Below are 25183 nucleotides of genomic sequence, written 5' to 3' on the forward strand. Positions count from 1 at the left end.
GCTGCTTACTGTTTGATACGGTGGGTAAAGTGGAGGAACATCCAGCGATGGGGTGGCGGGTCTGAGGCGCTGCTGCTGCTGCTGCCGGGCGGCGGGGGGGGCGCCGGGCGGGCGGCGCGGCCGGGGGGGCTCCGGGCCGGGGGCTCGGGGGGGGGCTCCGGGCCGCCGCCCCCGCGCCCCGCCGCCGCCCGCCCGCCCCTCCCGCCGGCGGCGGGGCCAGTCCGCGTCCCGGGGGGCGGGCGGTCAGTCCTCCTCGGGCTCCTCGGCCTGCAGCAGCGCGCCGGGCGGCCCGGCGGCGGCCGCCTCGGCCTCGGGGGGCGGCTCGGCGCCCGCGGCGGGGGCGGAGGCGGCGGCGGCGGCGCGCTTGTCCCGCTGCTTCTCCTGGATCTTCTTCATCTCGTCCGAGTACTTGCAGAAGGTGTGGCCGAACTTGGCCCAGACCTTGTAAGGGACGGTGATGGAGTTGCGGTAGGTGGGCTTCACCTCGCTCACCCGCATGAACACGCCGTACTTGTTGGAGCCCACGTCGAAGAAGAAGCGCTTGTTGTCCACAGTCAAGGAGGTGCCCTCGGGCAGCTCGGCCGGCTCCTCCTCCACGCCGTAGTCGTCGATGAGCTTGGCCAGGGCGTCGCGGAACTCGATGAGGCCCTGCGCGGGCAGCGCGATGGTCTGGCCCTGCGTGGAGCCCAGCCCCGGGCCGCGGTTCACGGTCTGGCGGACGCGCAGGAAGCGCCCGCGCTGGTTCTCCTTCAGATCCATGTAGTACTTGCGGTTCTCCCGCACCAGGAACTCGCTCTTCAGCGCCCGCCGGGGCTCGTCGGCCGCCTGCGCCAGCTCGGGGGGCTGGCTGGGCCCCAGCTGCGCGTAGTGCTCGATGAAGTCGCCCAGGTAGTCGCGGAACTCGACGGCCACCGACATGGAGAGGGTCAGGCGGCTCTTGTTGCCGCCCGCGCCCACCTCGGCGATCTTGAGGAAGCGGCCCTTGGCGTTCTGCTTCACGTCCAGGTAGAAGCGCTTGTTCTGGATGTCCACCCGCTTGGAGGCCAGCTCCTGCGTCTCGTGCTGCAGCCCGCCGCCCGGGCCCCCTCCGCCGCCGCCGCCGCCCGGGCCGCCGCCGCCCGCGCCCGGCCCCCCGGCGCCCGCCGCGCCCCCGCCGCCGCCGCCCTGCTCGCTGCCGCTGTCTCTGTCCGCCATGATGCCGCCGCCGCTCCGCCGCCGCCGCCGCTCGGGCCTCGCCCGCCGCTGCTCGCCCCGGCGCGGCCGCCCCCCGCCGCCGCCGCCGCCGCCTCCTGCCGCCGCCGCCGCCTCGGCCGCCCCCGGCCGCCGCCGCCGCCGCCTCCTCCTCCTCCTCCTCCTCCTCCTCCCGCCGCCGCCGCCGCCGCCGCCGCCGCTGCTGCAACAGCCCCCGCGGCCACCAGCCGGCCGCGCTCTCGCGAGATCTGCCGGAGCGAGGAGAGGGCGCGGGAAGGCGGCAGAGAGCGGCCCCCGCCGCCGGCCGCCCCGGTGAGCGCCGGCAGCGCCCAGCGCCGCCCTGCGGCCGCCGCGGGTACTGCAGCTGCCGCGCCGCGCCGCCCCGACTCCGATCGCGGTCCCGACCCCGATCCCGATCCCGATCCCGCGGCACCGCCGCCTTCCCGACCCCACCGCCGCCTTCCCGACCCCGATCCCGCGGCACTGCCGCCTTCCCGACCCCACCGCCGCCTTCCCGACCCGATCCCGCGGCACCGCCGCCTTCCCGACCCCACCGCCGCCTTCCCGACCCCGATCCCGCGGCACTGCCGCCTTCCCGACCCCACCGCCGCCTTCCCGACCCCGATCCCGCGGCACCGCCGCCTTCCCGACCCCACTGCCGCCTTCCCGACCCCACCGGGTCGTGCTCCTCGGAGGGAACCGTCCGACCCTCCGCCCCGGTGGGATTACCGGGCTCCGCGGGTGGGATGCGTGTTTGTTCGGGAAGTTGGTAGTGGAGTTAATTTATAGGGAGGGCTTCGGAGCGGAGCGGGGTAAAGGGAATCCCCCCCGGAGCGCAGCGTAATGGGGATTGCGGAAGGACGGGCACACACATCGAGCATCCCCCCCATCCCGCGTAGCGGGGATATGGAGATGGGGTTTGGAGGTTTGGAGGTGGACTTTAAAGGTCTGGAGGCAGGTTTTGGAGGTGGACTTTGGAGGTTTGAGGGTGGGTTTTGAAGGTTTGGAGGTGGGTTTCAGAGGTCTGGAGGTGGGTTTTGGAGGAGATGCTTTAGCTTATAGTCCTTGTTCCCAAACCCCCATCTCAAGCGAGCTCTAGCCCAAGTAAGGATGGTTTCTCCTGCAGGTCAGCAAGCAAAGTGTCAGGATTGCTTGGGGTAAAAGTAACTTCCCTGCCTGCTGCTTCAGGACCGCTGCCCTCTGTGGAGGGCACTGATCTATCTCAAGCATCCTAAAGAGCCTGCAAGTGTTACACAATGAATGAGGTGAATTTTGGGGTGGTCCACAGGATATGTTTGGCACTCATATGCCTTATTGAGGAGACAGGGATTGAACTGAGGCTTAGAGGATGCTCAGATATCATGGGAGGAACCTCCAGCCTGCCCCTTGGCTGTAGTTAAAACCTTGGTGATAGAGACTCAGTGGGTAATTAAAAAATTAAATAGGGAAACAATTTCCTATTCCCACAGAAAGAATATTTTGGAGCTGGCTGAGCTCTCGGCTGCGGGAAAGCCTTGAGTGCTTGGGATGCACAGATGCTGCCTTTGATTTCCAGCCCTCCCAAACTCTCTGGAGGGGTCCTTGGTGTAGGAACTGCGTGTCCAGGCTGGAATCATCTCACTGCATCCATGGCAGGCTGCGGACTGGAGCTCTGGCAACCCCTTTGCCTTGATTTGCTCTTTTTATCCTGAAGGCAAACAGCATTAAACAGCCTTAACTGAGACCTATCTTGCTAATGCCACCAGGTATCTTTATGGATAAACCACTGCTTTATCCATGTGGTAGAGCTGGGAAATGCATAATTGCTAAGGAATTGTGTTTGGTGGAAGCCCTGGAAGCGTGTGGCTGATCTGTCTCTGAGGGGGGTGGAGTGGGAATCACTGGTGCTGACGATGCCGGCCAGCAGCAGAGGTTATTTTTTAATCCCATCACAGGCCAGTGCTACTGTTTTGAGGGTGGATGTGCTCCAGGTGGACATCAGCAATCCCAGGAGCAACGTGCCAACATTTGTGCTTTGGTAGGACTGTGCTGATGAGACTCTGCTTGCCCAGCACCATTCTGTGTTGGAAGCCACAGCAACTACTTGATGCTCTGGTTTTGAGACTGAGTTTGGCTTGAATACATCACATCATTTGGCTATTTAAGTAAAGAAAACAAAGCAAAAAAAGGTGGGGTTTTTCCCCAGTTTCAATGGGAGCTCTTCATGCCTTGTCCAGGGACTGATGGCCAAAGCCTGGATGGGATTTTGCAGGGAGCTCCTGTGTCACATGCTGCCTGTTGCAGTCATATCAGTGCCTCCCATATGGTTATCAGGCTGCACCCTGGGCTGCTTCTGTGGCTTCTGCTGAAACCCATCCCAGACCTCTGCTCTGAAAATCAGAAATCTTTTCATCCCCAGTCACACAACTCTCGGCTTGGTGATTTCACAAGATTTTCTCATGTTTTCTCCCCTTCCACATGTCTCTAAGTAGCAATTATATCCCCTTCAGCCCTGTTCTGATAGCCTAAATAAGATCAACTTTTGGGAGTTTCCTCTCATAAAATGAATCCTCCTTTCTTTGACTGTTATAGTCGTCGTTTATCGCAGCAGTTTCAGCTCCTCAGAAAGACAAGGGAAAATGTTTTTCAGAGTTGTGGCTGGGATTTCAGGCTGAAGATCAATGGGCCTTTTGTTTTGAAGTCCAATTCAGTGGGCTTTTAAGAACATATCTGATCATTACAGTGAGCATCCCCAAGTTTGGAGCCCAAGCCTGTTATTCAGCTATGAAACAACAACTCTGCTGACTCCAAGAACTTGTACAAACATTTATAATCAACAGGAGGGAAGCAAAGAGCCATTCAAACAACAGATAAGATTAGTAACCGAAGTGGCTGGGCTGCAACTGTTATTGTGCAAGTCAAAGAAAAGGCTGTCACACACGGAGGATGTTGCCAAGAAAGATTCATTCGAGTCGCCGAGTCATTCTTCTGTCCGAATTCTCCTGCAGTCTTCCCAGATCTGTTCAGGCTGAGTTGGGTGATTTGCTGGATTAGGAGGCAGCTGGGTTTAGCCTTTTTGCCACATTGTGTCAGATATTTGCCTCGGTCCCATCCCTGTCCAGCGTTCCCGCCACGGAAAAGAGGGAGCGTGTTCTGGTCCAGAGAGCTTCCTGCACCGTGATGGGACTTGGAGCACTAAAGCACTCAAAGCAAAGTGGCTGTTGCCATCTCTCAGAGCCAGAGCAAAGTTACAGCTGCGGGGGGATGTCTGAAGCTGCGCAAAGGCTTCGACCAGCTCCTGAAGCGGAGCGTGTAACAGGATGGTGAAAGCTGCCTTTGCTTTCCATGTGGGTCCCCCTCAGAGCTGTGCCTTTGGAGTGGGGAGTTCAGCACGGCTCACCCACTGTCGTGAGGGGTTGCTTACCCCGTGAACAAGCCCCATCGTGTGCAGGGAACAAGAAAACCAGCGCACAACATGTGTAAGTCATTTAGGAAGACGGGAACGATGAGCGGCGCACACAATAGAGCTGCTATTAGGATCTGTCGATCCTAATTAAAAAAATACTTCTCAATGAAAATTATTTATAAAAAGAAATCACAGTGACCCTAAATCAAATTATTTGTGAATGGTTTTTAGTCTCCCAGATCAGTTAAAACTCCTGTGTTAGTCACTGGATGTCATCCAAGCTACATGCTGAATGAATAACATCTCTGCCAAATTTCCTTTTTTTTTTTTTCACCCTCACCCAGTTTGGCACAGGACAGTTAAAGTCATTTTTCTAAATATCTTTCAGAACATCAAGCAACTGTAAAATAACAATGGGAAAGCTTGGCCACGGATAACTGCAGCCCTCCAGTTGGAACCGCTTCTCTCCAAAAAAACAACTCTGGTTCCTTTGATGGTCTGTTTTGGGTGAGCACCGAGGCAGGGATTCCTCTACAGGGATCCTGGAGGATCGAGCGCTCGAGGGGTCCCCCTGCCAGGGAGCCTGGATTCCAGCTGTTCCAGAGTGGGGCACAGCTGGATCCAGACTGACCCTGGGTGTAGGGTCGGTGTCTTTCTGGCCACCTGCTAGAGAGTGACATCCCGAGGACGCTCCAGCCATTCCTTGTCCACAACAGCAGTTTCCATGGTGAGCTGTAAAGATGCCTCTTTTGCTCACTCTTAAAAAAAAAAAAAAAAAAAGAGAAAAAAATGTAATTGGTGACTGCACAATGGCAGAACAAGTTCTTGCTTCTTGTGTCTGCAAAGATAAAGTGGTAATTCTTCTGAGCACTACGTGAAGTCCCATCCAAGAGAATTAAGTTTGGGATTGTTTTCATGATGACTTGTCCCGGTTCCAGCGTGGTTTCTCTTCTCGCTTGACTGGCCTGCAAGTCTCCCCATTACTCTTTTCCCAGTGAAATGGCTTCCCCCTCGTTGGTTCTTTCTCCTTCTGACCAGGGAGGAGTCTGCAGTGCCATCACCTGCAGAGAGGGAGGATCCTCCCCAGTTCTTTGTTCCCAGGGACGTTAGAGGGAAGCAGGGTTCTCCAACTCCCCACCTAATCCTGGATGCTGTTCTGTTGAAAACCGGCAATCGATGGCCACCAAGTTCTAATCCTGCTGGTTTTCAGTGAGAAGAATTTATAAAACCCGGGCTTTTCGCTCTTTGCCTCCTAAGGGGGAGTGAGGAGTAGAGCCCAGTGTTATGTGCAGCAGTTAGCCAAGGCTGTGTCACCCCTGTGTGACTGCCTGTGTCTCCCAGTATCCAGCTGGCTTCTTTGCCTCTAGTCAAAGTGGTGTGATGCCTGGCTGGGTCTCTTGCTGCTTTTCCCTCTTCCCCTGCCCCACCCATGCTCCAGCCCCATGGGTGTCCAGGAAAATGGGCATAGCTGGCTCAGTGGGACAGCTGCTCTGGTTCCTGGTGACCAGCTGGCTCGTCCTTTTATTAGGATGGCAGCACTCCTGCCTTTTTGCTGTTTGATTCCTGTGGTTCTCACGCTGCCTTGCTGGAGTCTCCAGAGCCGTGCCAGGATGGTCCTGTGGGGATGTTCCTACAGCCATGACCCCAGGTCCTACAGGTACAGCAAGGCAGCTCACATCCTCTCTGGTCTTGCTTTTCTTTCTGGGCTTATGGACACGCTGGGGGTTGTGGGCTGTAAATCCATGCCCCCAAAGTGTATTTTTGGGAAGTGTGCCTAATAAAGCACTGGCAGGCATTCTCTGCAGCCTTCTGGGATTCCCAGCCCTGTCTGATACAGGTGCATCCCACTCCTGTGCCAGAATACCTGATTTATCCTGCTATTAGTTTGCAAAAGCTGTTGGATCACACCAAGTGGGGTCACTGGTATGTCCAAGAGCAATCCAGCCAGTGCAGGCTCCCAGAAGAGAATGGGATGGGACCAGGCAGTGCTCTCCACACCATGTGGAGAGGAGTCTTGGCACCAGAGACTCCAGGTATGAGTGTGCCTTGGGGCAGACAAACCCCCACACCTCCTCCAGCCAGGGGAGCTTTCTGGCCCTTTGTTACTTCTGTTTTCGAGGTCAAGACTCCAGTCCCTCCTTGATGCAGCTTCTTGAAGACTGCGATTCTTTCCCAGAATACTTTAAACTCCCTTTCCTTAAAAATCGTGTGAGGGTGTTGGCATTTCTCAATGCATGGACTTGATCTTTTACAGTCTTTGGAAATGTCCTTCATATGTCCTCTGTGACCAAATAGCCTTCTGCAGCCTTCAGTCAACCTGCTGAGAGCCACGCAAACGCATCCTCCCACCCATCCTTTCTCCCTGTGAACTCAGGATGGTACTCAGATGTCAGCCCAAAGCACCTCTGGTGCCCCATGGGTTACCTGTGGCCAAGCTCCCCATGGGGCTGCCTCACCCACTAGGAATGCTGAGATAGTGACCTTTGTCCTTTGTCCTTTGTCCTTTGTCTTTGACCTTTGTTCCATGGCTCTCCAGTGAACATTTCAGGCACCATCACTGCAGTGAGTCTTTCTGGCACTTCCCAGCCCTTCCACTTTGTCCCAAGTGGTGGGATGTTTCCTGATCAGGAGTCTCTTCCTGCTGTCTCCACATGCTGCTTCCCGTTTCCCTGCTGGGAAACTGCATCTCCCAGCTCCTATCCAGCACGTTTCCCAGTGCGATGCCACACTCCAGCTGGTAGAGAAGTAGAGATTGGAACCCCTGGGGGTCCAAAGCTGAGGCAGGGCAGCCTCCCAACTTCCATCCCTCCTTGCTTTTCAAAGGTGTGCTCGTACACTCTGCAGCTGTGGAAGAAAGCTGCCAATAAAGACCCTCATCCGGGGTCCCAGTGCTGGTGGCATTGTCCAGATCTGCTGCTAGAGACATATCCTCTCAGCATCCCTCACCTGGTGTCTTTCCTCTCCAAGTACCAGCCAAAATACTCCTTCAGGGATTTATCAGGGTACTGCAGGAGGCAGGAGACTTAGGGATTTCTCAGGTACTGCAGGAGAGCTGGGCAGTAACTGTCTGTCCTGGCCTTCTCGAATCCCTCAGTGAACGCAACCCTCTTCACAGGGAGCAAGGTCGCTCACAGAGCTGGGGTGAAATGGGCTGACTACCTCCCCCTTGGCCCAAAAACCACCCAGACATGTGAGGATGAGAAGGGAGATACAGAACAAATTGCAGTTTGAAAATGAGATTTAGAACAAATCACAGTTTTGCATCCAAAAAAAGGCTGCCTTGGCTTTTTTTTTTTTCCCCCCCTCAAAAGAGAAGTTTCTCTCTCAAGATGCCAACCTGACTGTTGCCACCCTGAGAGGACGTGGTGAGTCCTCAACTCGGGGGTGGGCTGGCTGTGGCCAGGGTGTCACAGTGCCGTGGTTTAACCCAGAGGGCAGCTCAGCACCACCAGCTGCTCATCCACTCCCCTCTGATGGGATGGGGGAGAGAACTGCAAGGGTAAAAGTGAGAAAAACCAGGGGCTGAGAGAAAGGCAGTTTAATAGGGAAAGCAAAAGCTGCACGCACAAGTAAAGTAAAACAAGGAATCCATTCCCCACTTCCCATGAGCAGGCAGGTGTTCAGCCATCCAGCTGGGCCCAGCAGGGCTCCATCATGTGTAACAGTGACTTGGGAGGACAAATATCATCACCCCAAATGTTCCCCACTTTGTATGCTGAGCACGACAGTGTATGGTCTGGGATATCCCTTGGGTTTTGGGGGGTCAGTTGTCCTGGCTATGATCCCTCCCAGCTCCTTGTGCACCCCCAACCTGCTCACTGAAGCAGACAAGCAGAAAAGGCCTTGGCTCTGTGTAAGCCCTGCTCAGCAATAACAAAAACATCTCTATGTTATCACCCATGTTTTCAGCACAAACCCAAAGCACAGCCCCATCCCTGCTACTGTGAAGAAAACTAACTCCATCCCAGCCACAACCAGCACACACAGTCCTGGCTCCCCGTCCCCATCCTCTGTGGGATTTCCTGGCTCTGAAAGGAAAACTTCCCCAAAACTCACACAACAAAGATTAAACTCCACCTGGGCAGACTGGGCCATGTAGAACAGACGAGGGCTCAGGTCCATTACTGGGTTGTGAGGAGCTGATGTCCCTGTTACTGCATCCAGACAACGGTCCCCCTGCACCCTGCACCCACCCAGTGATGTTACTGCTAAAGGTTTTGACTCCTTCGTCCCTGTGGTGGTAAACTGCAGCCACAAGGCTAATGGATGTATGCAAGGCTTGTTCCAGCAGTGTAAGCTCACTGCAGAGGCTCAGGGCCTGCCTTTGGGATCCTGGGGGCATAGGTGTGTGTGAGTGAATGCAGCCCTGCAGGCACAGCTGATACCCAAAGCAGTCATTGAAAAGGATGCTACATAAACCCAGGAATAGAAAAATACCTACCTGGAGGAGAGCAGAGGCACTGGAGCTTAGTTTAAACACTTCCTTTTCCCCACACCCCCCAGTTCTAAAATAAATGGACAAAAACATGCCCTGGAAGCTCTTGTAGAGCCTCTTGTGTCATTTCCTCTGCCCCTTGGTAAGGGTCTGCATGCCTTGGGGGGAGGACCAGGGACCCATGAGGACCAGGGGGAACCTTCTGCCTTCCTCAGGTCCCACCCCGAGGTTGGGAACCCAAGTGGTTTTCCCGGGGGCAGGTTGAAGGGCAGAGCTGTCTGAGCAGCAAATTGGCTGCCAGGAAGAGGGGAACGAGCAGTTGTTTGTTTTCCTGGAGCTCCAGGGAGCAGCAACTGGAGGCACCTGGGTACCTGGTCTGGCGATTGGGGCACTGTCAGAGGGGAGCCAGGGGATTGTGTGTCCTCTGGCTGAGGAGCACAGCTGTGGGTGGCTGCTGGGTGACTTTGGGCCAGTGTTGGGTGCAGAGAGGAGTTGACAAGCTTGAAGGTGATGCTGGCAGGAAGGGAGACCATCTCCCTTGCCCTGGGGAGTAGGATCTCCTCCCGTCTCCCAGGCTTGTTGCTTCAAAACACCAGAGGGAGTTACCCTCTCTCTCTGATTCCTGGTCTTCCCTTTCCAGAGAGGGGAACCACCAGATTCCTGCCTTGTCAGAGCAGGCAGGCAGTCCTAGCTTGGAGTGTGGACCAGCCTCTGAGCATCAACAGTGAATTCCCCCCTTGCAGGGCTCATGCCAGAGCTGCTGACTCTCTCCCTGCTTGCTTTGCAGAGGCTTCCTCAGGTTATATTTGCCCACGTGAACAGTGCCCTGTGGCCAGGCTGCTCCGTGGATCCATCAGGGTGCTTTAAACCTCTCACAGTGTGCCTAGGCAGAGAGTCTAGTTTGAGGATATTGCTTCCAGGAATATTATGGGAGCTCATTAAAAAGAGAATTATAGACCAGCCCTGGTGCGATTGAGATAGCGTGGTTTGTAAACATTCAGGAAACACGAACATCCTCTCAATAATTAAATTCAATTAATTGTTTTACAGCTGCTCAGCAAATACCATGTGGGTGAGGTGGGGAGACACAGTGCTCGGGTCCCTCAAGGTCTGGATGGAGCTGGAAGGAGGCTGCGGCGTGTGGAGCACCAGGGTTGTGTTAGAGAAAGGAAACTGTTTACAGAACAGGACCATTAGCAAACTGGCTTTGCCAGAGAGTTTTAGGACAGTCTTGCAGCCAGAACAGCAGCTACAGACCCCTGTTCTGCTGAAAGCAGTGCTGGGGGCTGGGAAGGAGCTCTGGCATGTGTGAGGCAATCCTTGTTCCACACTGGAGGGCCAGTGTGGGAGAGAGGGGGTTAGTTCTGCAAATGGCATCATAAAACAGCTGCTTTAGTAAGATAGAACAAAAGGATATATAGCAGCTCGAGGGACCAAAAGGGAAGAACTTCTTTCCAGGGGAGAAATATGTGTGGTGCTGCGGGAAAATCCATCGTGGGTCCGTCTGATGCTGTAGGAACACAGGGTGTCCTGCATCTGAAGGGGCACAAAACTTACTGCACTTGATATTACTCTTTTTACTCTGCTTTACTAAAACAGCTATTTCATCAAGCTTTTTGCTGTCAGGCATTTCCCACTGAAACTGGAGAGACCCCTTCACACCTCTAGACCCCTCCTCTCACCCTGCCCAGAGAGTGTTCCTGAGGAACAGGCTTGGCAGGGCACTTGGCAGAGACTGCTCTTCCCCAGGTCAGAGCCACGGCTCCTGCTGGCTCTCTGACCATACCCAGCGTGGGGAAGCAGGAGAGATGTGCAGGATCCCTTCTCTGAAGTGGCTCTGGGACCCTCACTCTTGTCCCCACTGCTTCCCTGCATGAAGAAGTGGTGACTCCTGGAAGGGGAACAGGCATGGATTAAGTGCTCCATGTTGAGTCACAGGAAGCCAGCATTTTCCCCCTAACTGGGAGCTCAGAAAGAGCCATGCCAGACTGGCTAGAGCTCATATATCCCAGAGTCTCGGGATCCTAGAAGGGGTAGTCTGATGGGAGCCCTGGAACGGTCCTGGCCAGTTCTTGCACCATGACTGTTAGCAGCTTTAGGTCAGGATGGCCATGGCCTCACTGGGCTTAACCTCGGTGAACCCCAACAGTGAAGATCCCCTTCTCCCATGCTGTGTGCTCTCCTAGGGATCCACCACCTCCCAGGAAAGGTAAGATCATCTGGATGTCCGCCCTCAGCATCCCAAGCTGCACTGCAGGGCTGCTGCCCTGTGTTATGCCCCACCAAGGAGACTTTGGCTCTGTTGCCTTTGTACGTGCCCTCCAGGTAACTTTTGGCCACCATTAACTCATCCCTAAACTGACCTCGAACTGACTAAATGAGATCACCTCCCATCATCCCTCCTCTCGTTCCCTAAACCGAGCGGGCGTGTATGTGTGATCCAGCACTTCCAAAGGGGCAGAGGGGCAGGAACAGCATCCCCTGGGGCAGGTAAGTGGTGGTGATGTCCGTGCCCCACCACTCCTGCAGCAAGCAGAGCCTCCCACTGAAGCCTCTGTCTTGGCAGGGCTGGCCTGGCAGCCTTCCCAGGCGATGAGTTCTGGCTGAGGAAACACAAATGGTTGTCCCCGGCTCTGCGGGGTTAATCTCGGTGCAGACGCACGTGGTGCTCTGCCTGTGCCCTCAGCTCCAGCCGGGACGTGCACAGCAAAGGGCTGAGGAGGGAGCTGCAGACCGGGAAAGACGCGCGGCCACCGCTCCGCGGATACGCTGGGAAAGTCTCGGGAGTGCCTGCGGAGGGAGGATCCGGCACACGCACGTGCGTGCCCACGGATCACACGAGCGAGATGCAGCAGATGAGCTGCCGTGCTCCATTTGTAACCTCCCACTGCTGTTGCACAGACTTTGCAAGGAGGAAGAGGGAGCTGAAAATGGAGCTGAAAATTGAAACTTGAGGCTCAGATGCTTGGAGGGGCTCAGAAACCCAATTCAACCCATCACTCCTCAGGGTGGCAGGAGCTTTTGTGCCTCCTGGGCCCTGCATCTTGCTCTCAATCTCAGCACAGAGTGCGACTTTCCTGCTCCACCTTGGAGCAAAAATCATTTTCATTAACTCATTGAGAAAAGGAGACATAAAGACACAATTTAATTGCAAAGCACAGGATTACAGTGTGATATGAAGCGAGGAAAGAGAGAGGGAGGAGAAGGAAAAACAACGTGGTCATTGTTTTTTTAATTTGCATCCCTTCAGCTGGCTGAAGGAGATGGGAGAGCTGGGTTGAGGACATGGCAGTGCCATGGTGTGCCCTGATGGGTAGGATCCAACCTCCCTTCCTGGGCACTGCAGCAGGGATGCTGCATTCAGGACCTTGCTCCCTGAAAGCTGGTTTGGACAGTCCCAGGTGGCTCCAGCCTGGCCTCCAGCAGGCAGAGCAAGAGGGACCGGTGTGCAGGGAACCACTGGCATTTGTTCTGTGCCCGTGCCCAGGCTGTGGATTTCCTGCCAGGATTCAGCACTTGCTGCTCTGGGTGTTGTCTTTGGGATGTCCCTGACAAAGTCTGTGCTCACGGGGAGCCACAAGGGGAACAAGCAGGGCTCCTCTCCAGCCTGGGACAGCCCACCCCGCTCCTGAGCCCAGTTCTCCTTGCAAAGGGTAAGGTGACGATGTGAGGGATGAGGCTTCAGCACCCCTTCAGTCCCTCTGGCTCCTTGCTGAAACTGCTAATTAAAAAGTGCATTTCATCAAGTGATTTTTCTGACGTGAAAACTTTTCCATAAGGAACTGGTCCCTAATCCACCAACTCATTTCACATTCATTTTAAATCTAAGCTTCACATTGTGCACTTTCCTCCAGGGCTTGATTATCTTCTCACTAAAAGTTCTGTTGTTCTGGTTTGTGAGACCTATATTTAGCCTTGCCCTAAGGTCTCTGCACCTCTCAGTACGTGGCTCAGATGCTGCCACATGAGCTCCTGGGCTTTCCTATTTATTTGAGTCCATTAAGCAAGTTACCACTTCTGTAATATCAAGGGCATTTCCCAGCCATGGGCTGCCTGCAAGCAGTAACTTGTTGCTGCAGAAATGGTCTCCTGGATCTCAGAAGTCATTTGGAGAAGGTGTCTTACCTAAACAGTGGCGGATCATATTTAAATAGGGAATCAAGGGCAAAGCCAGACAAGGAGCCTCTCTACTGTGGTGGAACCTCAAGTCCTCCTTCCCTGTGTTTCCTACACATTTAATAAGTTGCACACCCACTCAGCATATTTTTACATCAAAATACACAAACCAGGCAAAAATGGGAGGGGACTTTATCTACGGAGGGAATTCGGAGGTGCACAGACATACCTGCAATAGTCCTTCAATACACAGGGGGGTGTAAGGAGGTTGTGTGGAGAGAAGGGAAGAGAGAGAAACATCAGAGCAGCTGGCAGAGAATCCCAGTCCTGGGAGGAGTCTCAGAGTTGGAGGGGTCTCTCACTGGGGGCTGCAGTGCCCAGGAGCTGAAGATGCATTGCCCCTGCCGGTGCCGTTTGGCACCCGGGTGTCACCTTCCTGGTGACACATCGCAGTGCCTGGCCAGCACTGTCCTTCTGGGGGGCAAGAAGTGCTGCCCCGCTGATCACCAGCTCTCTGCCGGTGTCCACCTCTGCCAGTGTCACCAGAGGAATCCCCTGGCCCCAGGCAGGGTGGGCAGGGGTGCCCTGCAGAGCCAGGCTCCCCCCATCTCCTCCACCCCCAGGGGTGTGAAGCCCTCCCAGAGCTGGAGCTGCTGACGAATGTGTCGGATGCAGCCGCCTGTATCCAAGGAACGGAGCGTGTGAGCGGCATGGCGAGCCAGGGACCCACAGGCACACCACCAGAATGATCAGTGGGCAAAAACCTGGGTGCTAAGGCATGGACTGGAACATCTGACTGGAAGGCTGGGAGGAAAAAAGGGAAGGCTGAATTGTTTGTGGTTTGTTTTCATTCATCATTCCTGCTCGTGTGGGTGGACAAGGAGTGAATGAGTTTCTCGGGGAGGGCAGCAAATAAAAGAGGCACACATTTCCTTGAGGGATGAGTGGCTTTTTTTTTTTTCCTTCCTGGAGGCTGGGTGAATATGTCACAAAGGGACTGGAGGGAACCCTAATAGCTTATCTGCCAGGCCAATGGAACCACCTGCTCTTGATTTTTCTTCCCTTTGATCACAATGTGCCAAGAGATAAAAGAATTTTTGGGATGAGTTTCATCCATCTTGTAAATTACCGGTTTGTCTCCCCACAGGAAATGTGCCCAACTTTTCTTTGGACTGCTGAGCATCTCCCAGAATGACAGTGGGTTGATGCTCCCCCAGCTTGGGGAAGGAGGGGTAGCTGGATCAGGTCTCCATGCCATGATGGTTTCTTTCTGGACAGGCAGCCCTGCAGCTGCATTCCCTCAGTTCTGCTTTCCCCTGCTGGCAGGGGTCTGGGAAGTGCTGTTAACAGGCAGGAGATGTGGGAACACAGTGGGACAGGAGGAAGCTGACAGACATGCCATGGCAGTGCTGCTGGTGGAGGGCTTCTGAGATGGGTCTTGGTTTCCTTTGGTGCAGCCATGCTGCTCATTGGAGCCTCAGATAGGCCCAGTGGAATAGATGATTTTGGAGGTCGCTCTCCATCCCAGTCCTTATCTACCTGGAAGGACTGCCAAGATATGGCTTATTTGACCATGATCCTTTCAACAGCCTGGTGTAGTGCAAGCTGTCCCTGCCCATGGCAGTGGGCCATGGAATTAGATGATATTTCAGGTATCTTCCAACCCAAACCATTCCATGATGCTGTGGTTAATCAATGTCCAGGCTGGAGTCTCAAACTGAGTGCTGGGCTTTAATATTTCCATATAATTTCTGTGTTCATAATTTATCATCTGCTTTTCTCATTTCACCTGTGGCTGTGGGGGTGTCCCCCCCTGGTGCCAGGAGTCTGGTGTGTCCTGGAGAAGGGCTGGCTCCCACCCTGCATGGCAGGTACTGATGTTCTCCATGGACTACACACCCCCTGCTGCTGGACAGCCCAAAGATGAACAAGCTGAATCCTTGCAGAGGATTTTTTCCCCCACTGAGGTGGGGAAAAAAAAATGGCTGCAGTGGATTTGTTGATGTTTGGGCTTTTGTAGAACATCTGACTGTCACAGGGAAGAAATGTCCCAGGGGGAAGGAAAACTATGTTGCCTTGGCTGGGGTGTGAGGGGGGTTGTCTGCTGAGCCTGCACCTTCCCACCAACAGAGTTTCAGGATCACTGCAGGGAACCAGAATAGATCTGGTGGTGGAGAGGGCTGGAGGAGGTGGAGGGACACACTTGGAATGCACACATGGTCCTGAGGCTTTCCCCAGCACAGCCCCATGCTGGATAGCACCAGGGGATGGAATGAGGCTCTGTCAGAGAGGGCTAGGTTGGATATTAGGGAAAGGTTCTTCCCCCACAGGGTGGTTGGCCACTAGAAGAGGCTCCCCAGGGCCGTGGGCATGACCCCAAACCTGTCAGAGCTTTTGGACAACACTTTCAGGCACGGAGCGGGGATTGTTGGGATGTCCTGCCAGGAGGGCCAGGAGTTGGACTCAGTTATCCTTGTGTGTCCCTTCCAGCTCAGGATATTCTGTGATTCTGTGCTGTGTTCCACGTTATACCAAAAGCCCCACGCAGGACCTGCAGGAGCACAACTTCAACCAACACAGAGGAGGCTGAGGGTCTGCAACATGTGGAGGATGATGAAGTGCAGCTCTCCTGCCTGTGCTGTTTGGGGGTCAACATCTCTCCTTGCAGAAGAGCTGCAGTGTTTCCTGAGGAGGGGAGGGGCACTGGGACACTGCCCTGTGTGGCATCAATCACCAGGAAGGGCTCGGTGCCAGGAGCTCCCTTGGCAGAGGGAAACAGAGCCCTGAGAGGTGCTTTGTTTTGTAGGCATCCCTGGGAAATTGCAGGGGGAAAATTAAAGGAGGTAAATGAAAAACCAGCCCCCACAGCATTTACCTGAGGGGTGTAAATCTCTGATAGTGCTGCTGAATGCTTGGAGTCCTCCAGGCAGGGTGGAATCTGGGCTGAGTTCAGATTCTCCATCTCCCTGTTCAGGATGGCAAATATGGATTTTCACAGCAGGGAGGCAGAGGAGAGGTGGGCTTTGGATAAATTAAAGCAGACCATAAACCTCCTGAGTTATCTTGTTAGTCTGTGAATGAGGGTCGAGTCTTTGCAAGGTAACTGAAGTGAGTTATTTTTAAAGTATGTTATTTAGGTTCCTTTCTCTCAAATCCAGTGTTCAGGTTGGTCTGGTGACTGCACCCAGAGCTTTGCCTTATTCATTTCATATGTCAAAATGCCCAAGGACCTACAAAAAAAAAAATGATTTTACATTTATATGGGAAAAGCAGCATGGAAGAGGGGAAGGGATTTACTCCTAAACCATTTCCCAAATGGTGATGAAGATCAGTTTACTTCACAAGAGTTAGGCTGAACAGCAGGAAAAATACTGCTAAAAGGAGATATGACCAATGCCCTTTTTTGAATATAAGTGTTCTGGACTCCAAAATGCTTCACTTTTCAAAGTTGCCTCAGAGGCCTCAGGGGTATCTTGCACTGAATTTCTCTCAGTGGTGGAACCACTGTGTCCCACTGGGAATTCAACCTGCAAAAGAAGATAAGGATTAGCAGCTCAGCAGCCTGGACATAAAACTGTTCTTTCTGGTGAGGGGCAGGGCAGAGCAGAGAGCTCCAGATGAAGTTGTGCTATCAGGTATCTCCTGCCTTCTCAGACTGAACCTCTTTTGCTGTCTGAGCAAAATGCTGGGGAAAGGGGAATTTCCACAGAGATTTGTGTAAAAACCAGAGAGAAGTCGGGTGGTTTCCCTGCTCCTCTAAGCAGCTTCCTGAATCCAAAATACTGTTCTTCCCTCTGCCGTGGGAAACACTTCTGGTCCCTTCTGCCTCCACCTGCATTCCTCTGCAGTTTTGCACGGTCACCAATCAGGGGAAAGAGAGAAAGCTTTCAGAAACATCTGTAAACACAAAGCCACGGAGAATCACAGTTAGCAAGAGAAAATGTGCGTAAGAAATAAACGCTCCCTGAGCCCCGGCGCGATCCCACTGCGGGGCTCCCGCTGCACCACGGCCCTGCACAGGCAGCGCTGCTCGGAGAGCCGCCGGCATTCCCGGGGAGGGGGAAGAGCAGTGGTCCCGGCTGGCAGCGCGGAGCCACGGCCGCCCACGGCTGCAGAGCCCCGGGGGTGTGTGCTGGGGCTGTGCCCTCGTTGTCCCACCGCTGGCTCCCCCCTGAGCCAAGGAAACACGAAGAGAGGCTGTGCCCCGCGCCCGTGCTGGGCTGGGCACAGAGGCTCGGCTCCCTTCCCGTTTTTCCTGATGATTCTGGCTGTGCTATGTTAAATGGAGAGCAAATCCTGATCCTGACATCTGTGCTCCTCTGATGGACTCAAAGACCCATCTTATGTCACCTCTTGGGGCGTGCTGAGGGGTTCCCCTGGGGCTGGAAAGGCCTTTGGGCCAGGGCTGTGTCTCCATTGCAGTCTGTGCCCAAAGCCATCGCCTCGGAGCGGGCTGAGCCCAGCCCTCCCGCCAGGTCACCTCCGTGGGATGGGACTATGGCCGCTCCCCTTCAATGCAGAATCTAGTGCAACAACAACCACGAAATCCTCTGCTGCTAATTGAGCATCTCGGATCCCTTCCGGGCAGCCTGGGCAGTGAGACTTCGGGAGTGCAGATGCTTCAGGATCAGCTTTGAAAATAAACCCAAACAAGCACCTTTTGGAGCTTAAAGCGACTCCTCCTGGAAGCCACTGCAGGGAAAAGCACTTGTTTATTAACAAGAGGCAGCAAGAGCAGGGCATGAAAGGCGGCTTTGTCTCCCCGGCCAGTGCTGTGCACCGTTTGTCTCTATGTTAATGCCTTTCCTTCAGGTGTGCAGGGAATCTCAAGCACAAATCTCCCAGCTCCATAAAACCATCGGGCAAAGAGGAATCCCCGGCTCCTCGTCCCTGCGCATCGCGGAACCCCCGTGTCACCTGCAGCCGCCCCTAAATGAGCGCATCTTCAGTGGCCTCTGCAGGGGAAAGGGGGGGGGGGGATGTGTATGTTCTGCGAACGCCTGGAGGCCCCTTGAGGGGCTGTCTCCATGGCTAGCGGGAGGCAACGCGGTCTGCCTCCATCCCCGGGGACCCCCAGGGATGCGGGGATCCCCCGCCGCAGCGGGCATCCCCGGGGACGGGGAGTCCCCGGGCAGGGAATCACCTTTCCAGTGGGTGCGGGGGGTCAGCATCCCCGGGGCAGGGGCTGCTGGGGGACCATCCCGCCTCCTCCCCGCGCCGCGCCGCGCCGCGCCTCGCCGTGCCAGTGCCGGTGCCGGTGCCGCGCCGCGCCGTGCCGGTGGCGTGCCCCGCCGTGCAGCTCCGTGCCGGTGCCGTGCCGTGCCGTGCCGTGCCGTGCCGCCCCGTGCCGCCCCGCGTCGCGCCGCTCCGCTCCGCCCCGCCGCGCCCGCCGCGCCGCAGCCCCGCAGCCCGGCCCCGCAGCCCGGCCGCCGCCGCAGGGCCGGCGGGCAGCGAGCGGCAGCCGGCGGCATGAGGCGCGACCCGGCGCCCGGCTTCTCCATGCTGCTCTTCGGCGTCTCCCTCGCCTGCTACTCGCCCAGCCTCAAGTCGGTGCAGGACCAGGCGTACACGGCGGCGGTGGTGCTGGAGGGCAGGGTGCAGTCCGTGGGCCCCCCCGCCGGCGGCAATGACAGCCGCGGCGCCGGGCCCGCCGGGGGGGTCCTGGTCAAGGTGCTCGACCTGTGGCCCCTCAACAGCGGGGGGCTGAAGCGGGAGCAGCTCATCAGCGTGGGCTCCAAGGCGCCCTGCTTCAAAGTGAAGCGCAACCACCGCTACATCTTCTTCCTCGAGCCCACCGAGGAGCCGCTCGTCTACCGCACCGCCTTCGCGCCGCTCGACACCAGCAGCAAGAACCTCAAGCGGGACGTGGCGCGGATCCTCTGCACTGACTGCGGTACGGGCCGCGCCGCGGCGGCGGGGGGCGGCGGGGGGCGATGGCGGAGCGGCGGCGGGGGGCGGTGGCGGAGCGGCGGCGGGGAGCGCTGGCCCCGCGTCCCGGGCGGACACGGGGCGACAGGTCCGTACCCGCCCGGAGCTGGAGGGGGGAGCTGGGCTGGCGATCGACCCCCCCCACACCTCTCTCCCGGTGGGCCCCGGAAGCCGCGCCTGCACCGGGGGGAGATGCGATACGATGCGATACGATGCGATGAGATACGATACCATGCGATGCGATGTGATGCGCTCCGCCGGGCCCGGCCGCCGCAGCCGCGCTGTCCCCCCATCCCCCTGCCCCGGGTCTCCCCGCTCGCTCGGCTCAAGGTCCCGCAGCCCCGGCCCGGCCCCGCGCCAGCAGCGCAGCCCCGAGCCCGGTGCGGGGAGCGCCCGCAGCCCGCGGCCGCCCGGCGGTGCCGCGTGGGAGCCCCCGGTGTCTCGGCGCGGTCCCAGCGCCCCGGTGCCGCTCTCCTCTCCTCTCCTCTCCTCCTCGGGGGCCTCGGCCGTGGCATACCCTGCCACGAGAGCCTCCGGCCTGCGGGGCTCCCCTGACTCTGAACGCGACCCCCGTCCCTGCTGCGGAGGGGGCCGGGCCCGGGATGCGAGGCTGGGGCAGGGGCAGCGCTCCGGGTGTGCCCTAAGAGCCGGGAAGTTTTGCCTCTTCCCAAATAACGGCCTCGAGGGGGGAAGTTGGTTTTTTTTTTTTGTTCGTTCCGCGCATTTCGGTGTCTCCGGTCGCGGCTCTCGCGCGGTGGCTCGTGCTGTTCCTCCAGCACCTCTGGAAACGCGGTTATGAAATGACTTCAACGGGAAGCGCCCGCTGGAGCGTCCCTGCTTTTGTGCCTGGATTTTCCTTGCTGTCCTCTGGCAGGTGAACACCTGCGATGGGCTGGGCGGCGGGGACCGGGCGAGCACAATGCCTGCATTTTCTCAGGGTTCGGATCTGAGCTGACAAAAATGCATGCCTGGCCCTCCATCCAGCCTGAATGCTGGATACTGTGTCACAAAATCCGGGGAAGGCCGGTGTTAACCCGGAGAGCTCCGAGTGCCGCGCCATGCCCTCAGCAGTGGGTTGAATCCCTCACATTTGGTGTGTTACGAGGATATACAAGGTGCGTCTCCGGGGAATCCAGGCTCCCCACTCAATGGCAGCAGGACACATCCTCATCAGGCTAATTGGCCTTTTGCCTCATTAAAAGCACCTACTTTGTCAAGTTATACTTAGCTCTGTAATGACCATACGTGTACTGCTTCGTGGTGGTTGTTTTTGTATTACTAACTGGATGTTTCTGGGGCAAGTGCTCTGCCATTCAGGGCTGATGACCCTGGGTTGTCAAAGCCAGACCTGTCTCTTTTTTTAGTTATCCAAGAGATAAATTTAGAAGCTTTCGTTTCCTGGGAGAAAGGTGGAACCATAATATGTTGTTGAGGAAAATGGGCTAGGACTGCATGCGAGAAAACTAATTTGGGAGGCACTAATTTCATGTGCAACTGTATGTGGGCCATTGTGGAAGGAGAGGATTTAGTGAAAGAGCTGTGGCAGAGTTAAGAGGAAGGTAAATGGGGGAACTTATCAGGGCTGTGGTCTCATCGTCAGGGGAAAGCACATCAAAAGGTACGTGGCTCTTTTTTTCTCTCTTTAAATCCAAAAGGATTCCAAACTCGCTCATCTCTGAGCAGCAGGGTTTGACTTTAAGGGGAACGGAGGCTTCTCCGTGGCATCCTGGCTCAGGCCCAAAGCGTTAATGTGTGGGCTGATGTAACAACAAGTTAAGGGTTGTCATTCTGCCGTGACACCTTCTTGGAGCTGATGCTTTTGTTTCTGTGTGGCTCTGATGGGCTGACTCGGCTCCCTGGCTGAGGGATGCTGCAGGTTGGTGGGAGCGTTGCCTCAGCAGAGCTTGACGGCAGATTCCAAAGGAAAAATAAAAGCTGGTGGTTGGGAGCTGGCATAGCTGTGGTTTGGTTCCGTGATGGAGAGGAAATAGGAACCTCATCTTGCCGAACTGGTGGTTCCCCGAGCACTTCATGCTCTGGGTTCAGCTGGGAGGTTACTTCTGAAGGTGACATTCCTGGCAGGATCTTCTGATTTGTAGCACTTAAACTGCTGGAAAGGTGTGTGAAGTGGGAAACAAGGCCGTGGTCTGCCTTCCTGCTCTGTGGTTTGTGCTGGGAGGGCAGATCTGGAGGGGTGCAGCGGTATTTCCCGTTCTTGCTGCAGATGGGGGCTGTGACAACTCCAGAGCTGGCAGGGGGTGGATGTCCAGGCACAGCATGTGTTCCAAGGGACAGCTGGGCTGCAGCTGAGTGAGGGATGTTACAGAGCTGGGGGACAGATGCTGGGGTCACTTCTGAGTGGGAGGGGGGGACCCTGTGGCTCTGATCACTCCAATCCTCCCGCTCCCAAAGATGGAGGCCCCGCAGGACCATCTTCTCCCTGCTCTGGCTCTGTGCCTGGGTCTGTTTTCCAGTGATTCATCCCCTTCTCACTGGCTAAGATGCCGTGTGTCTCCTGCTCTTGCTGCTTGCCGAGGTCCGGGATGCGATGTAGGATTAGACCTGTCACTGGACAATCTGTGTCTCTCTCCAAGGAATAGTCTCTGCTGCTTCCACGGCTCACTTGGCGGACACAAAGTGGGTGCTGAGGCTCTGCAAGGGGCCCAGACCCTCTCTGAGCAGAGCCAGGAGGGCTGGAGGTGAGGGAAGGGTGGCATGGGGTGCGGGAGGCAGGACAGGAGTGCTGGTCTGTTCAGCTGGTGTGCGTGGGGGTCTGGCCTGGGCTGTTTTGTGTGTGCCCCCTGAGCAGAGATCCAGGGAGGGTGGTTCTTGCTTTGGCCATCCCACTGCTGGGCAGGCTCTGGAGCCTGGAACGTCCCCACCTGCAAACCTCTGAGCAGCCTCTGCAGCTCTACCCAGCCATGGGTTTGCATCCCCCTGGCACACAGGGAGCAGCTTTTCCCTGGACCCACCATCCTGCGGGTCTCACCACCCACTTGCCCGTCTTAAAACCTCTTCTGCACTGGGAGTATTACTGTGGTTTTTTTTCATATTGTTACATAACGATTCCTGTTATTGCTTCTCCTCCTGTCTCTTTTCTTTATATCTTTTAGCTCCTTAATTTTGGATGGTCTCATATCTGCTTTGTACCTACACGCACAGATCAAGGAGGAGGAAATAGGTGCAAGACACAGTGCTGGCTCTCACTGGTGTGGGAGCTGGAGGCATTATCCCCGCTGGGACCACTCCTGATCTGAATTCAGAAAGGGATAGAGGCCCTGACCCTCCTGGTCTTTAAGGGTAGTTTGTGTCAGCACCTGCCTCCTAATCTGGATGAGTTCACGCTTTCTGTGCAAAAGGTATATGTGCAGATATTTTGTACACGGGAGAGAGAGGATTTAACCTGTCTGGGCTCTGAGTTCTGCTTTCACAGAGGAACAAACGTTTTCCTGCCTCCATATGCAGGGAGTTGCAAAGTAGCTTTAATTAGAGCTTGTGCGTCTCCTGAAGCACCTCACCGAAAACGCTGCCGAGCTCCAGGATGAGGTCTGTGACTCGCCTGTAGGATTAGCTAGCTTAGCCTGGGCAGGTAATCTGGTGGTGGCAGATCCCTGGGAGGATTTGCAGGCTGAGGACCTGTTGTTGCAGCAGGTACTTCTGGTGAGATGAGGTGTTTTTTTTTTTTCCCAGTCCGAAGGTGCCTTGGTCCCAGTGGGAATCAGGAAAGTGCTGGGGCTGTGGCAATGGCCTCAGTGGCCCCATGATGCTGGGAGCTGTTTATCTGCTGATCCTGGAGCCAGGTTGGTTAGAGCTGGCCTGCAAAGGGAGGAGGGAGCCCGGATTTTGAAGTGCCCGCTGGAAAATACAGCCCTCTGGATTACAGCGTAGGTGTTGCTACCTGAAATAGCACTGGCAACTTTGGGCCAGCAGCTCATGCAAAAATATCCCTCTCTACTATCCTGCAGATCATCGGGCTCACTCCAGGCCAGGCAGGCACAGGGGAGGGGTGTGGGTGGGCTCCAGCCACTGGTGACGGTGCTCCCCCTCCATCCCAGGACAGCTGTGGAGCAGGGAGCAGCAAAGCTGGATCTTCTCACGCGCCACCTTGCTAATTAGAGCTGTCTGAAACTATTTCTCACCACCTTCAGAAAATCACACTTCCTTGGGTTCGCAGAAGAGTGAAAACTTGCTTCCTTCTTGCCTTGGGTTTCTGCAGATGGGGAGCGGTCACTGCGCTGCAGAGAGCTTTGACCCCTCGCAAGGACAGCACATTTCTGGGAGCTCTCTCAAATCCTCTCACGCAGGATTTGGTCTGGAGTGGACCTGGGATGGCTGGGTCCTTGTGGCCAGGTCAGCTCCTCATCTCCCAGACGAGTCAGCCAGGATCTGGCGGCTGGAACTTTGCTCGGCTGGTGCTGCAGCTCCAAGTGGCTTCAGTGGTACCTGACACAGTGGAGGTTGTCCTCTCCCATGCACATGTTGTGTGCAGAGCAAAGCCTGGCCAGGTTCTCAGTCCCCCCTTCAGAAACGTTTGACTAAATAAAGCATCTCCCCGAGGATCTCTGTGAGTAAGAGGAGACTTAAATGGCTCCTGAGTAATCCCAGCAATGCTGAATTCTCTATCTAGGGTTGCTCCATGCCCAGACCTTGGTCCCAGCTGCTGCTTGGTGGCTCTTTGTGCTCTGCCAGCTTGCCCTGAGGCAGAATGCCCTTTCTAAATCATGGGCAACACCTTGACTTGGGTTTGGACCCAGATCAGAAACTGGTGCATGCCTGGAAGCACAGAGGCAATAAACTCCATCACTGGGCAAAAAGGAGCCACGCTCTGCTGCATCTGAGCTCCCTGCTGCATTTGGGCTGTGGAAGGCAAAACACACCGTGGTCACCAGGGCCTTGAGCCTTCAAGCACTTGGCACACCCCAAAATCTGCTGCCGAGTGCCTCACGGGGTCAGTTCTGGTATTGTGCTGCTGGGCTGAGGGTGCCTCTCCTGGCAGACTGGAGGGGTAGCCAGTTCCAGGGCGCATGTGAAGTGGCTCCTGCGAGGAACAGCTGCTCCTTTGCCAGGTTTAGGGCACTCGATGCTGGTGCTGAAGTTGCCTCATCTCCATTCCCCTCCTGAGTCACTGCATGACACCGCTGAGCACAGAGGAGGGCCGTGTTGCCCTGGCATAGACTTTGGACTTCCCCAGGTGAGCTGTGCAGGTGTCCTTGTGGACACGGGGGGAAGGGTGGAGCTGAGCAGCGCTCCCGGCCGGGAGGAGCTCGGGGAGACCGATCCGTGGTGGGCAGCAGGTTTGCGAGGCTGAGAGCCCCTGGGCCGCTCCGGTCGTCTGAGGAACTCTGGCTGCAGAGGAGCGAACAAAGTGTTGGGAGGTGATGAAGTGCCTCCCCTGAGCCGGGAGGTGCCGGCGCTGTCTGGCAGCTCCTGTCAGTGCTCCCCGTGCCTGCCCCGTGCTCCCTTCACGGCGTGCTCGGTGCTCGCAGAGACGGGCTGGTGTGAACTGGGCTGGGGGTAGCAGAGATATCAGTACAACCTTCTCTCTCTGCCCTCCCTGCTGCTCAGTGGAGGCTTCCAGGATATGAGCACACCCCCTCCGTGGCTGCTGCTCCTCTCTGTCGTGCCCAAGCGGTGCTGTTTGAAGGAGAAGGCTCTGCCCCGCTCCCCGGTGGGGTGTTCTCTATGCTGTGAGTCGCTCTGTCCGGTGCAGATGGCGAAGGACGCCTGTCCTCGGCGGGGGCTCGGCGGACGCGTGCGGCGAGGGGAGGCTCTGGAGGAAGCTCATCTCCTTGGCAACTTTGGCAGCTAGGCGTCTGCTCGCCTACTGAATTGGGTGTGGAGCAGGAGAACTCCTGAAGGGTGCCAGCACCTCTCAGCACTTACCTTCTCTGGTCAGGGGGGGAGGTGGAGATGTCTGCCAACGGCCCAAAAATTTTGGGGGCAGAGTACTGAGTCTGCACGGGGAGGCTAAAGATCAGAGGGAGGATGAATCACTGTGCTGCTCTTTCTCTGCTGAATGACCGTGCTCCCAGAGCTTGGCTGCTGCAGCTCAGGGCTGGGCTGTGCTGCAAAGCCTGGGCTGAAGGGCCAGTAAAACTGCTGTCATTGAATTCCCGTGGTCCAGCTCC

At 56.3% G+C, this 25183-nt stretch overlaps 2 protein-coding genes and 1 long non-coding RNA gene across 6 annotated transcripts in view; 1 reads left to right on the forward strand and 2 right to left on the reverse strand.

The window, feature by feature from the left end:
- Positions 1 to 115, reverse strand: part of LOC114059771 — a 19487-nt gene extending 19372 nt beyond the window's left edge. Inside the window, exon 1 of the long non-coding RNA XR_003571733.1 lies at positions 10 to 115. This is a non-coding gene — a long non-coding RNA (uncharacterized LOC114059771). The remainder of the gene's footprint in view (positions 1 to 9) is intronic.
- A 113-nt stretch (positions 116 to 228) lies between these two features.
- PURA (purine rich element binding protein A) lies at positions 229 to 1209 on the reverse strand. Its single transcript, XM_027888600.1, has one exon. It carries the CDS (start codon positions 1192 to 1194, stop codon positions 244 to 246), a length of 951 nt encoding a protein of 316 aa, XP_027744401.1. The 5' UTR covers positions 1195 to 1209; the 3' UTR covers positions 229 to 243.
- Positions 1210 to 18581: 17372 nt separating this feature from the next.
- Positions 18582 to 25183, forward strand: part of NRG2 (neuregulin 2) — a 157144-nt gene continuing 150542 nt past the window's right edge. For 2 of the 4 annotated variants that reach the window (XM_027888608.1, XM_027888609.1), the window contains exon 1: positions 18582 to 19020. In XM_027888608.1, coding sequence (XP_027744409.1) covers positions 18597 to 19020 — 424 coding nt within the window. In that variant the 5' untranslated portion in view covers positions 18582 to 18596. The remainder of the gene's footprint in view (positions 19021 to 25183) is intronic. The other 2 variants (XM_027888606.1, XM_027888607.1) reach the window with 1 other exon arrangement.

The sequence above is a fragment of the Empidonax traillii genome, unplaced genomic scaffold, assembly GCF_003031625.1.
Source record: "Empidonax traillii isolate 1590-97213 ecotype Southwest subspecies unplaced genomic scaffold, ASM303162v1 scaffold242:size1152717, whole genome shotgun sequence".
Taxonomy (NCBI): Eukaryota; Metazoa; Chordata; class Aves; order Passeriformes; family Tyrannidae; genus Empidonax; species Empidonax traillii.

Excerpts from the sequence above, each read along its gene's own strand:
- PURA (XM_027888600.1), bottom strand. The coding sequence starts at position 1,194 with ATGGCGGACAGAGACAGCGGCAGCGAGCAGGGCGGCGGCGGCGGGGGC.